Source organism: Tasmannia lanceolata, unplaced genomic scaffold, assembly GCF_043159265.1.
Source record: "Tasmannia lanceolata isolate RefF3 unplaced genomic scaffold, GAP_Taslan_0.1 ptg000029l, whole genome shotgun sequence".
Classification (NCBI taxonomy): domain Eukaryota; kingdom Viridiplantae; phylum Streptophyta; class Magnoliopsida; order Canellales; family Winteraceae; genus Tasmannia; species Tasmannia lanceolata.
Genome location: NW_027518706.1, coordinates 9,452,752 through 9,467,245, shown reverse-complemented (window position 1 = coordinate 9,467,245; position 14,494 = coordinate 9,452,752). Strand labels below are relative to the sequence as shown.

Sequence of the window (14,494 nt, the reverse complement as noted above, 5' to 3'; positions counted from 1 at the left end):
AATATTAAAGGGTACACCGGTGGAAATAGGGTGTACGCCGGTGGAAATAATGGGTACGCTGGCGGATTCTAGAGTACGCCGCCGGATTTTCTGGGTTCAAACATGTGTTCCAAACGTATCGAGTACGCCGCTGGAATCTAGAGTACGCCGCCAGATTAAGAAGTGCGCCGCCGGAATATCAAGGGGTACGCCGATGGAAATAGGGTGTAAGCAGAAATAATGGGTTGGTCGGCGGAATCTTATACAGAGAGGTAGTATTATTAGAAGACGCCATCGTTTCATATAAAGGCATCAACGTTCCAAAAAGTTTTTCGACACTTGTCAAGCATCCACCCGTCTCTAGTTATTTCTGACGGCCAAGATAGAAAAGAACCCAAGGTTCTGTCGGTTCAAATACACATTTAGACGAACCAAAAATAGCTTGGTGAAGCGTGCCAATTTAATGGGCAGTAATGAAAAATGAGATTTATGTTGATGTCAGAAGGGTATCAGGGTCTTTTTACCACCCGATGTTGAAGAATCGTCCCTGTTTCATTCTTGTTTTAAAAGGTACTTGAAATCTGTAATTCCTCTCAAACTCTTTTTTTATTCTTATTAATTTTTGTGATTCACCAGCTCGCCATGCTTACTGATTGTTCTTGTGCTTGAGGATCACCGGCAAAGAGAATTAAACTTTTAGCCAAATCACACTCGTGAAAATGCAAGACACCTGACGAATGGACCGGATCGAATTGGAAAATGGAAAGATTTGTACAAGTTATACGTTTCGTCACCACTTTGTGGAAAATCGTTAGGTATGAATATGTCAGATACCTGTGACGCCCACATTCCGTACTTTTATAGAAGCCCAAATATATTTTTCATTTTCCTTATTTTCAGCCCCTCTCTCTCTCTCTCTCTCTCTCTCTCTCTCTCTCTCTCTCTCTCTCTGCACAGGGTAAGCTAATATTCCATCGAAAAAACTTTCATGGTTGCCAAATAAGAGTAGTTTGGGTTTGAGTATAACAAAAAAAGTTTCATGGTTGCCACCATTATACACCCTATGCATGAGTTTGAGTAGAATTGGTGAGATCCACCCTATCAAAGCATGTGTGAAATGATGGGCCTCACACTATGCACGGATTTGGATTAAGAATGTGGGCCCACTCATGAGTGTAAACTGGTGGGCACCACCCGATGCATTGATTTGGGTTGAGATGGTGGGCTCTTCCATATCAAAATATCAGGTGTAAAAAACCTACCATAGATGAAATTTCCGTAAATATTTTCCATGGAAAAAAATTTCCAGTAAAAATTCTCCACGATAAGAAAGCTGAATGACAGTGGCAAGAAACATGTTTGTTTGATTAGGCAGTTTCGCAGCTCCCTTTGGCAGGAGAGAACAGGGCTCACTTTTAGCAGATTGTCTTATTAAATTCATCTACGGTGGCTGTTCTCTCTCGCAAAAGTGAGCCGCGAAATGGCTTTCCTCAAAATTCCCCCAGCAAATTCCTACAGATAATAGATGAAGATTATAATAGATTTGGAAGGTGAGTCTACCCACATGCCCCTACTTTGTTTCTCTCAATTCACGGGTCAAATATCACATGAACCCTAACTAATAATGTTGGGACACGGGCGACCCGGGAAATACGACGCTTAATTGACCATAACTTTGTTTAGGTGTCCTTGGTCCTACTCAATTGAACATCTCACGTGAAATGTCTCTCCACTCAAGCAACCCTTTCTTCTTCATGTGCAATCAACCAATAGAAGAAGAGGAAATTCAAGAAAAGTTAAGGTCCCTTGCCAGAGGCTTCCTTACTGCAAATGTAGCGTTTGATGCAAACATCCCCCCATATATTAAGGGAAAATGCTAGGGAGATGATATTCTCACCCCCCCCCCCTGCATTATGCATGCGCTCCCCTTATTCCGTGATATGTGAGATCACGGAATAAGGGGAGCGCATGCATAATGCATCTCCCAAATGTTATAAGCACTTACTGTATTTTGATGAGGGCGCTCCTCACTTTATTAAAAGTACGGTATAGCCCCTTTCCGATATCCGGAACCAAAGGGAAGGGCAACACTGACTGTTCTGTGTAGGGCAGAATTGACTCAGTAAAGTGCGTTACCGGAGAAAACCAAAATGGAGATGATCCAAACGTCCATTAGACGGGCCACAGCCTAAATAGATTGTGCCCAGAAATCATTTCCATATGTCGATCCTAACCCTCCGATCTGGATGTTAGAGGGTTGACCCTAACCATCTATAGATTGGAGGGTTAGGATCAACCTATGGAAATAATTTTTGGGGCACAACCTATTTAGGCTGTGGCCCATCTAATGGGGACGGTTTGGATCATCCTATGGTGCGGGCCATACCGTAGTTTAATAAAGTGTGGAGTGCCCTCATCAAAATAAAGTAGTGTTGATAACATTTACCTATATTAAATAGAAAAGAAGTTGGAAATGATAACTTGATAAGTACTCCTTACTTTGATATTGGCACTCTATTTATTTCACACGTGTTGGCTATTACTATTCCTGAAAAGCTATCAGCATCAAATCAAAGAAGTTTAAAACAAGGAAAGCAGTGCCAAATTGCCAATATCCAAAGAAGTGCTGATATTATTTCTCAAAGAGCGTTGTGCAGTAAGTTTCTCCTTGCTAAGACTTTGGTTATACTCATGGCATGTTGCACATTACTTGTAAGCTAAAAGTTGTCTTGTTGAGCTCATTGATAGTTACTAAGATTGATGTCACAATAGCTTGAGATTGTAGACAACAATTTGTAATCGAGCATACAAAAAGATGGTGTGTCACGAAACTAGAGTCCCTGTAGCTATGTGAGAACTTAACCGCAAGGTGATAGATCAAGTTTTGGCCCCCCTAGAGTTTGCGTGACAGTGCATTCCTAACACAAGGAAATTGAACAATCATGAATATCGTCTTGTTAAATCTAATGAAAATCAAGGCAGAAGAGTTGATGTTAGTGTTCAGTTTCACAATGTCTACAATAACTTTCGGTGAAACTTTCGAAAGCTTGGTTTACCCATCAAACCCTTGCAAGTTTGAATGTTGAATTCCCCTGCAAAACTATGTCAGTTTAGTGATATTGATCCTGGTTCGACTCAAGTGGGTTCACTAACACCCTTGTAAGCATAACTTGCCTTGTGGGTGTTGTGGGCCCTGTGGTGACTGTTTGTATGCTGAAGATGTCCGCCCAACAGTTAAACACGTTCGATCGCACAGTGAAATAGGTGAAAGGGTATGGAGGACAGCAGGTGGTACAAAATGGCAACATCCTAAGACCAAAATTGCTAGTGTTAAGTACGCTAATAGAGGTATAAAGGGCCACAACATACATGCCACAGACAGCCATGAATATGGGGCCCCATACATACATTCGACCAGAGCTCTGCACTGCTCTCTTACTAATTTAAATATTCATATGCAGTTTATTGAAAGCCAGGTGGTATCATGTTTTTCTAACACAGAACTTGCCAACACCAAGTTCTTTCAGGGTTGGGAGTACAATTTTCTTTCATAGATGAGAGTGTATATTGGTAGTTTTGAGGACCTCACATTAAAGCAATAAATTGTGATATCAAAGCATTGCAGCTGTTTACTGGTGTTTCTGTTTTGCGGGGACATCTTGTCCCTGCCTTCATTGTACTCTTAGGTTTTTTATTGGAATAAATTGTTAATTTTCAAAAAAAAAAAAAAAACATTGCAGCTGCTCAATAATTACATGGTAGAATCCTCAGATCAAAACAATAAATTGTATTCCGCATGTTTAAGACTTAACTGTAGCTTACCTAACCTAGTACAAACAAAAAGTGCGAATATACCTAAAAGAGGGTAAGCAGTAGCTCAGCTGGACATGAGCTTGGGACCATTATCGGGCATCCCCATTCCAGCCGCTAATTCAGCATCCAGTTGATTATGTGGTGCGGGTCCCATCATTTGCTTCACACTACATGATCACCAAAGAATTTTAGTTACATTTCATTGGAAAAAGTATGTCCTGGAAAACGCTAGAAATATTTTTAGGCAGTGCTTAATATATTAGGAATAAGTTCCTGACCTTGCAAAACCAATTCTAAAAGAGTGAACAATTATTAAGCCCAAAAATATCAGCTAATTACTCCAAACAAACTAAACACCCTATCCCCAAAAGTATCAGCTAACTACTTCAACAAACTAAACATCCCATTAGCATGCAGATAATTAATTATAGCAACCATGGCCAACAAGGAAATAGTGATCAAGCCCGGAAGTGCTGGAACCTTGCTTACTTGCACTTTGACTAATTCCTAGTTAGTTCCAACCAATAGATAATATGTCTAGCAAAGACAAAAAGAAGGTGAAAGCAAGTACCCAAAATGTTTATTTTCATAATATTAAATAGAAGGTGCAGATAAATTCGCCCTATTGTAATAAGGCTTAGCTGATAGCCATTGGATTTACAATAGACTGATCATGAGACAACTGAAAAACATTGGGCCAAATCAAGTAAGAGTCCATTTGTGTTGATCAATAATGTTGAGTTCCTGGAAAGGAGAGAGATGATGAATATGTTTTATTCAGCCAACTAAAATAGCAAGTTGGGTGTGGGTCATGGAGAGGGGTATCCAAGAGGATATCCAGAATGGGGTCTAAAAAAGGTCATGTTGCAAAATAGTAGGGGCCTCAGTACCAACAATACGAAAGAATAGCGTTAAAAGAGTTAACTGAGGTATGGAAATCTGAATACTTTACAGATTCAAGAATCTGCGTTACAATGGTCAATGAGACGATTATTTTTAAATTTTGGTGAGGAACTACGAGTGGTTAAGCTTGCCTGTGAGGGGTGCAGAATGTCGAACTGGTGAGAAAGGGAAAGGCATTAATAGGCGAATTTCAGTTTCTAAAATTTCCATTAATTGAAGATATTTTTTGATGAATTCCTTCGGCTTCCTATGTTCCTAATTATCCAAGGATGCGTAGTACAACTCCAAGGGGATGCTCTGATACCAATGCAACATAGGACAGCCAAAGCAAGGGTTACGGGTTTCAAGTGTGGACTGTTATGGGTTTAAGAGGTAGGATTTTTAATAATCGATGGGAAAGGGTTTTGTAAAGGATTGAGGGCATTACTAAGATAGCCGATGTGTTTAGATAGGTGAAAAGCGACTGGTTTCAAGTTCACAGTCGGACAATCCAAGAAGAGGGACTACAGGTACACGGTTTTGCTGCAAGATAGGATTTAGGGGCTGGGCTGATTAGATTTAGGGAAAACGAGGGGTCGTAGCTATGATCTGTCAACACGGATACAAGGTGTCCGACACGGCAACCCTGAAAAATCCATAAACAGGGAGATGCCCATACATGTACTTACATATAAAATTACTGATTATTTTTATTTTTTTTTGAATGATATAAAATTACTGATTAATAATCATAATTTGAAACAAAATAAATTTGGTATTCATTTAACAAACTAATAAATCTTGAGATTAAGCAACTAAAACATAATCAAATAATTGTGCATTTAACAATCTAATCAAATTATCTAAGGTCTCCAATATGCATCGAGAAAGAAAGGCCAATAAGATACAATGAATATTATACTGGAAGACTGTTTAGTGTTTTAGGTTTAAGGGGGATAACAACAAATATTGGTTAAAGAAGAGTCAAAGAAGAATTAATGATAGAATATGAGCTGACGATAAACGAGGATGTAAACACAATATTCGATAATAAATACTATTTCACTTGGCACGGTACAATAACGTCTCAACGTGCCCGCATAAGTCAAAATTGTAGCAGTACATTTACAAGTGTCGAAAGGAGTGTAGATATTTTTCGACACACGTGTAAGTGTCGACACACGTGCCCAGTGTTTCAAAGTGAGGGTGCGGGTCAAAACACGGTCAAAGAAATTCTAGTCAACTCGGCAAGATGTGGTCGAGTACTCAGTTGACGCAGCTGAGTACTCAATTGATGCGGTCAATTCAGGATAGACAAAGGAGTTTTTATTGGGACAAAACGTTAGGGGTGCAACTCGGGTCGATTTTTTGTAATTCAGGTTGACCTTTTACCTTAAAATCGAGTCGGGTTCGGGTTGATTCCTATTCATTTTTTAGCAAAAGCTCAATCAGACCCCACCCAAGTTGCACCCCTACAAAATGTGGAAAGCGGTAACAAAATGCGGAACGGGGCCAAGGTAAAAGGGAGTCCACGGTGACGTGGGGGAGTTTTAAAACTATGCGCATGTCTATTGAAAATTTGAAGTGTCAGCTAAATCATAAGGCTTTAGGTAATTTCAACTCCGTAGCAGGTTTTAACATTCTTAAAAGGACCTTGGGTTGTAATGGTTTAAGGTGGCTTTATCTGAGATAGCATAATATAACGCATAAGATTTTCAAAGCAATGGGTGGGGTTAAGGTGTCATGAATTGATAATAGTTCAAATGGTTGGGATAGAGTTTCAGATCGAAGAAGAGATTATGGTTTGGGAAGGAAAGTTTAGTGATTAGGGATTGAATGGTTAGTTAGGCTTTACTAATGGAAACGAGATCCAAGCCAAGGTACAACAACTTTAATAGTGGATAAGGCAATATGTCTAGAGTCTCAGATCCGATAGTGATGAGAGAACAAAAAGACAAGACAAGAATCAGTTCAAGGTCTCATACCCGATAGCGTATGAGAGAACCAAAGGGAAAGAGAGAAAGGAATGGAGAGGTAGGATTCCAAGTTGATTAGCATACATCTAGAAGCATGGTCTAGCACCATGTTAATGTTTAGAACTCATCCACACCCAATTCCTATGAGAGAAGAAGGAGACTAAAATCATGGAGGTTGAAAGCCTACCCACCACATAGGCTTGTATTCTGCTTATACATAAGCAGCATGCAATTAGACATCTTTCCAAACAATAAGAACCTTAGCTTACATAGCAATATTCCATCAGCGTTTTCGAACTTGAAAGATGAAGAAGAGAGAATCTCTCTCTCAGTGAGTAGTTGGCATTAAGTCACTTCAATGTAATATATCATGCTAGTCACGACAAAAAATGTTGGTTACAACATAAAACAACTGCTTGGAACATAAATGATAATTATTTCAATTCTCCGTCAATCAATAAGTACAAACCAGTAAAAGCAAGGTGGACCCAAAGAACAACAAGGATTGCCTTGCCATGCCTACATTTGAATACAGACAGAGATTCGATCTAAAAGGCATTTTTAACACCATGGTGTAGAAAGGAAGATTTGAAAGCTTTTCACTGTCATCATAAAAAACATAATTATGCTATCGGAAACAGTTGAATTCTAACAGCATACCTCGGTGAATCATAACTTGCACAAGAGACCTTCCCCAATAACAAATGAATATTCTTAACTGTAGAGGAGATAGATAGAGAGAGAGAGAGAGAGAGAGAGAGAGAGAGAGAGAGAAGAGAAGAGAAGAGGGGGGGTCACAACTTCACATGTCCAAGCTCGAAGGTCTCCTCAAGCTCAAAATATTTTCTATATTCAAAAGATTTTTAAAAAAAAAAAAAATTGTTCTACAAGTCAGGGTTTACAATTTGATGCCCAATAACCAAACAACTCTATGGCATATTATCATCCAACTAGCATGCATCATTAACGTTCATTGGTTTTATGACAATCTCCAACGAACTCCTCCTCTTTGTAATTGTTTTCCACCACCACTTCTAAAAATGGAAAATAACATAAAATCTACTCAGCATTATCAAAGATGTCATATATAGGCATTCTTTCACTCAATTTTCTTCTAGCATTCCTAAATCCTCATCATCATCATAAACATAATATTTTCTCTCAAAAAAACATCATAAAGATTACCACAACATTTGATTATGTTGATCTTGGGTTCTCTTGGAGTATGCTCTACGCACTACAGCCTGGGTTAGACAATCCACATTTCTCCTTAGTTCTTGGATCGACTCAATTACCTCCATGTCCACATGACAAGCGTAATGAGGAACCCCAATTGTTTTGCAACCACAAGACTCATAACCAACATTCTAGGTTACATATCCCGGCAAACCACCACTAGCACAAGAAAAATGCTCGATGGCTACTAATAAAAATAAAGATAGATGAGATCATTCTACACAAGAAGAGAGAAAAGTGATAGGGGTTCACAACTTCATATGTCTAATCTCAAAGGCTCGCTCAAGCTCAAAAGCTCTTCTATTCAAAAGAAACAAAAGAAAAGATCCCTTTCTACATGTCATAGTTCGCTCATTAAATCCTCACTATGAGTAAGTATTGAAATGAATAAATTACCTTGTACTATACACTTACCCCATGTGCAAAATAAAGAAGCCAAGGCAAAGAAGTCACATATAAGCTAATAAAGGGAAGTCATTTCCTTAAAATGCACCAACTTGTTTTGTTTCCTTTCAAATGATCAGTACAAATGGGATGTCATTCATCAACTTGACAAACATGTTATAGTTATATGTTCATAATAACAGTCGAGATTACTGTCGCAAACAAAACAATCAAATTCTCTTGAAGAGTTGCAATAATCTTAAGCTAAAGAATGAATTTCCTAATAATTAAGACAAAAACCCCAAATCATCAAAAACCCTAAAAAATCAAACAGAGTTAACGACCCACATACCGTTTCTTGTGTTTTTTCGATCTAAAGTGGTCGTCTCTCACCGATACGTTTGCAAAGTAACGACTGGAAGGAGAAAATTGCATCAAAATAAATCCAATAAACAAAACACTAATCTTGGAATTGAGAGAAAATGATATTAAAAAGAGAAAATTTCTTACTCGCAGTGTAAACAATAGAATTGACCCATTCCAGGGAGATCTTCATCCAAAGGCAAGGATTTCGTCTCTCCATCTGCAGTGCGAAGCTCTGTGTGGATTGCATCGTCTCGTGATCGAATTTTAGTTAAGAAAAACTATAAATTATGATGAAAATTTGTTTGAAAACAGAAAAAAAAAAAAAAGGATAAGAAGAAGAACAAATTCATGGGATTTGAGAGAGAAAGGATATCTTTGACGAGGAATTTGGCACGGCGAGCGGATTTGTGAGAGAGCCTACGTTTCTTCACTTTCCTGTGAGGGCATTTTCCACCCATGATCTCTAGAACTGGTTTTCTTAAACCCTAGATCCGGTTTTCTTAAACCCTAGAAAGTAGAAACCCTAGAAAGAGAGAAAGATTTTGCTCACGCCTCAGTTTAATATGGGCTGAATGAGGTAAAAGTAGGGGGCGACTTTTTTTATGATCCAAACCATTCATTTGTATTCTTCTTTGAAAAAATCGTGCGGACAGTATTGATGTTCTAAATACCAAATTTGTCGTGGATCTTTAGCAAGAATGACAAGAGTATCCCTGAAATTCAAGTACTTTTTTTGATCTTGTGGGCCCACTCCGTCATAGCCTAATCTTTATTGTTTCATCGTGCTTAGATTATTCTGACCGTTTGATCACGCATTAGTAAAGGACTACAAAACATCAACGGTTTAGATTTTTCTTGGTAAAATCCGAAATAAGGCTTGATGGATCACAGCTTTGGATCAATGGATCTTATCATGGCCCGATAAATGTCTAATAGGAAGGAGCGTAACAGCCTAAACATGTGTTGATCAACGGCTTAGCTTTTCTTGGCATCATCGGCTTCACTGATTAAGGGACAAAATCATCCAATCAAAATGATATATTTGCCCCTTTTTTAAATTTGGGACAGCCCGTTCGAGTGTATTTATGACTACTCCTTTACCCTCGAAGGGACTGTCCCAAGTATTAAGGGGGGCGAATATATCACTTAACCAAACTTAAGGTCATCACTCAATGTTTTAAAAGATTTTGTCTTATTCATCTAATTCGTTCGAGGTGACGGTTCTCTCCTGCAAAAGTCAGCCGCAAAATGTCAGTCTGCAAAATTGCCTAGCCTAAAAAACTAGCAAGTCTTCAAATTTGGAGAGACCACTCGGTAATATTCAACTGTGGAAGAACCCGTGAGATTGGCAACGGCGTTGGGATTCAATTTATTGCTGTGTCCATGTTTAGAGAACGTAGTCTTGCAAGTTTGTACTTTCTCGTGAGTTCTTTGGATGAGAGAGGAGGACCGGATAACGACCCAAAAAGGTATAGGCTTAGGCTGTGGGGAAAGACAAGGGGCGAATTTTGTAGCTCCCTTTTCGTTATTATAAATAATATGGTTTTGGAATGATATAAATTAAGGTTTTTTTTTTTTTTTTTTTACAAAAGACCACCTGTCAATATTCATAAAAAAACAAACATAGATTTTGAATTTATAAAGGGACCAGCTACTATTTGCAAAACATGCATCAAGTGCCTACCTGACATGAAAATTCATAAGAATGCTGATTTTAACTAAGAAGAAGATCAAATTACACTTAAAATTGTGAAAATACCAAAATGCCATTTTTAGTAGGTAAGTTTGGGTTAGGCAAGACCCTACAATTGTATTAAGATGAAGGAAAAATATCAATTGGGAGCACAAAAAACCAACCCTATCACTAGAATCAATATCTAAAGATAGAGGGAAAACAACGAATCTCATATGATCCAAATTCTTTTAAAGGACCCTAGAAGAAATAGCTAGTAGAGAGAGCGGAAACAATCGATTCCAAATGATTTTAAAAACATCTTTGATTCCTTGCTTTCGTGCAGCTTGGGATCTTTAGGAGCGTCTTCGGTAGGGAGTGCAAAGATATATTTTTTTCTTTGCAATCTCCTGCTACGGCTCACCTTCAGTCATTGTGATCTGTCAACAAATCGCCTTCGGAGGTATCTCGAATTTCCTCATGTTTTTCAGTTGTGTCGGGTCATATGGTATGAACCTTCTCTTAAAGTGACTATTTCCTTCAATCCGTTTATCCTAGTGGGTTTGAATGGGTATTTCCCCAGTAGAGATTAATTTTCTAGTTTTTTTTTTTATCTTCATTCGTTTCTATCCTATCCAAGACTGCAATTCTATTAGACGGGGGGTGGTTTCGTGACTCGATTTGTCTGGGTTGATGGTTGCCGATTGGTTTTTTCGGCTTTGGTATCAATGGGTTTTGCTTACTCTTACGTTTCTCTCAATGGAATTTCTTTAGCGGTTGTCATTCTCGCTTTTGGTGCTTCTCTCGAGGTTTGTTCCTAGGACAGCCATAAGATGAGTGGCTAAAGTTTTTTTTTTTTATGCGTAAGCTAGGGTTAGGTATTGCTTTGTAAGCTGGGGTTAGCCATAAGCTGGGGTTAGGCATAAGTTGGGTAAGCTGGGGTCAGCCATAAGATGAGTGGCTAAAGTCTTTTTTTTATGGCTAAAGTCTTCGTAGAGGCTGTAAAACTTCGGCTTCCAATCATATTCAGTCCACTGCATTGCTGGAATTCTAAGCTTGACCACTTGACCCTTGGACTACTTGACTCTTGGAATTTCCATTGTCTTGGAAATTGGTATTTTCATGGTGCTTGCCATCCTCTCATTTACTTCTACATTGGAAACATGGAAGATAGACTTGACCACATTGGAAATCTCCTTTCTGGGATTTAATGGCCTAGGGACTTAGTTTTCTTGTTTTGGAATTGTGTAATGCTTTTACTTCTCATGTGTTAGTGTGTTAGTGGTGCTTAGGAAAGCTAGTAGTAATTAAGAAATGTTAATATCTGATTTGTAGTGTAGGCTACATTTTGGACCTTGTATCTTCTTCATATGTAAACCATTTTAGTGAAATTTGAAGGTTGTTGAGTAGTATAACAACTTGGGCTACTTTCTTTGTGTGTTTGGCCTCAATCTTGTTGGTTTCATTCCAACAAAGTAGTATCAGAGCATAGGTTGAAGATTGATCATGGCTTCCAACAATATGTTGCAACCTCAACTTCCTCGATTTAATGGCAAGAACTACAACCAATGGAGCATTCAAATGAAGGTGTTGTATGGATCTCAAGATCTATGAGATATTATTGAGACCGACATTGAAGAACCGGAGGATCAAGCGGCTCTCACTCCTCAACAACTCAATGAGTTGAAAGACAATCGAAAGAAAGATAAGAAGGCTTTGTTCTTCATTTATCAAGCGGTGGATGAAGTCATCTTTGATCGAATTTCATTGGTGACTTCGGCAAAAGAAGCATGTGATACACTCTATACATCATACAAAGGAGAATACAAAGTAAAGTTGGTGAGATTACAAACTCTTAGATATGAGTTTGATGCATTGAGGATGAACGATTCGTAATCGGTTGAGGATTATTACAATCGGATTATTTCTCTTGTGAATCAATTGAGAGTAAATGGTGAAGATATTCAAGATTGAAGGATTGTTGAAAAAATCCTTAGAAGTTTGACTTGAAAATTTGAGTATATTATTGTTGCAATTGAAAAATCTAAGGATTTAGCTTCTTTATCCTTAGAAAGTTTGTTGGGATCGCTTCAATCCCATGAACTACGAATGAAGCAATTTGATTCTTCTCCTCTAGAACAAGCTTTTCAAACTCAAGTATCTTTTAGAGGAGGCTCTAGAGGAAGATGAAGAAATTCTTTTCATGGAAGAGGGAGAAATGGTGAAGAAAGAAATCAAGAATATGATAAAGATGAGAGTGGTTCTTCTACAAGAGGAAGAGGGAGAGGAAGACCTCTATCCCAAATTCAATGTTATCATTGCCAAAAGTTTGATCATACCATGAAGTATTGTAGAAAGAAGATTACGGAAAAAAGCAAGAAAGAATCTACCTTCATGTATGAGAAAGATGAAAATAAAGAAGAAGACACTTTTTCTTGCTTGTAATGAGCAAGAAGTGGCTCTTGATAAAACGTGGTATCTCGATAGTGGTAGTAGTAACCACATTACCGGAAACAAAGGCGTGTTTGAAAAGTTGGATGAATCTCTCCAAAGTGAAGTTCTAACGGGTGATAACAAGAGGCTTTGTGTAAGGGGAAGTGGTGATATTCTTGTCCAAACAAAAAAAGGGGTCAATGGCATCTCCAATGTTTTCTATGTTCCCGGTCTAAAGCACAATCTCTTGAGTGTTGGGCAACTTCTAATGAAAATGGCACGATGTTCATTTCAAGGAAGATATATGCTAAATCAAAGACGAAAATCATGTTCTCATAGCCAAGGTGAGAATGATGCAAAACAAGATGTTTCCTCTAAAGTTTCAAAGGGAAGGTCTTCCTTATTTCAACACCATTGTCAAGATATGTCATTACTATGGCATCTTCGTTATGAGCATTTGAGCTTTGACACTTTATGTCTCATGTACAAGAAGCATATGGTGAGAGGCATGCCAAACATCGACCGCCAAGATTGAGTATGTGAAGTATGTGCACTTGGAAAGCATCAAAGATACTCTTTTCTCGTTGGAAAGGCTTGGAGGTCATCAAATCCTCTTGAACTGGTGCATTCGGATTTATGTGGGCCTATGCAAACAACATCAATGGAGGTAATCGATATTTTCTCACCTTCATTGATGATTATAGTAGAAAGACATGTGTTTATTTTCTTAAAGAAAAATCGAAAGTCTTTGGTTGCTTTAAAACTTTCAAGAGTTTAGTTGAAAAGCAAGGTGGTTTCATGTTGAAAACTTTGCGTTTCGATAGAGGTGGTGAATATGTTTCTCATGAGTTTTAGAATTTTTTGAAAGAGAATGGGATTCGACATCAACTTACCACTCGGTACACACCTCAATAAAACGGGGTTGCCGAAAGGAAGAATCGAACGATTATGGAGTTGGCTAGAAGTATGTTAAAAGCAAAAGAGATGCCTAATATGTTTTGGGTGGAAGCCGTTGCAAGTGTCATCTATCTCTTGAATCGGGCATCATAAAAAAGTGTTTAAGGTATGACTCCTCAAGAAGCTTGGAGTGGTCATAAGCCTTGTGTTGCTCACTTGAGAATTTTTGGTAGTATTGCTTACTTTCACTTGCTGGATGAAACAAGAAGAAAGTTGGAAGATAAATATGAAAAATGCATCATTGTTTCGTATAGTGAAAGTTCAAAAGTGTACAAGTTGTTCAATCCCATGACTAAGCTCAACTACTTCTGTTTTAAAACTCAAGATCATACTGATCTAATTAGGATTTTATAAATATTTTTTACTTATATTTTTCCACTCGTGTCTTTCTTGTTTCCACTTTGCAATTTGGGTGTAGTGCTTGTAATACGGAGTTTTAGGAAAGGGAGAAAGGGCGGAAATATAACAAGTGGGGGAGCTTAGCCACTCAAGGAAACAAAAACTCCACTCAAAATATGATTGATTTTTTCTTTCTTTTTTAGCCACTTCTCACCCTCATTCCTCCCCTCTCAAGTCTATTCTTCTCCCACCCGCCTTACCCCTCTCCCACCACTTGAAAACTAATTAATCATGAAAAAAGTTCACGGATGCTAAACATGGCCTTAATGTTTAATAAAAGCAAGTAGTAGGGTTTAATACTCATTAAACTTCAATTAGATTTCCAGAGTGCTGAATTTTATAATAAGAAAATAAGATTTAATAGCTGTGGCGGAAGTGGGCCCAAACGCACCAGGGG

General features: G+C 38.2%; 1 protein-coding gene across 1 annotated transcript; it reads right to left on the bottom strand.

Moving 5' to 3' along the window:
- Window positions 1-3,750: 3,750 nt before the first annotated feature.
- On the bottom strand, window positions 3,751-9,212 carry LOC143859158 (zinc finger (C2H2 type) family protein). Its single transcript, XM_077369841.1, has 4 exons — window positions 9,010-9,212; window positions 8,781-8,889; window positions 8,623-8,685; window positions 3,751-3,959 (listed from the first exon to the last, which is right to left on the bottom strand). The coding sequence occupies exons 1-4, from the start codon at window positions 9,092-9,094 to the stop codon at window positions 3,857-3,859; spliced, it is 360 nt and encodes a 119-aa protein (XP_077225956.1). The 5' UTR covers window positions 9,095-9,212; the 3' UTR covers window positions 3,751-3,856.
- Between the last annotated feature and the right edge of the window lie 5,282 nt (window positions 9,213-14,494).

Excerpts from the sequence above, each read along its gene's own strand:
- LOC143859158 (XM_077369841.1), bottom strand. The coding sequence starts at position 9,094 with ATGGGTGGAAAATGCCCTCACAGGAAAGTGAAGAAACGTAGGCTCTCT. Across the intron at positions 8,890-9,009 it reads TGCCAAATTCCTCGTCAAAG|GAGACGATGCAATCCACACA; the intron begins ATATCCTTTCTC and ends AAATTCGATCAC. Across the intron at positions 8,686-8,780 it reads TTCTATTGTTTACACTGCGA|TCGTTACTTTGCAAACGTAT; the intron begins GTAAGAAATTTT and ends TTCTCCTTCCAG.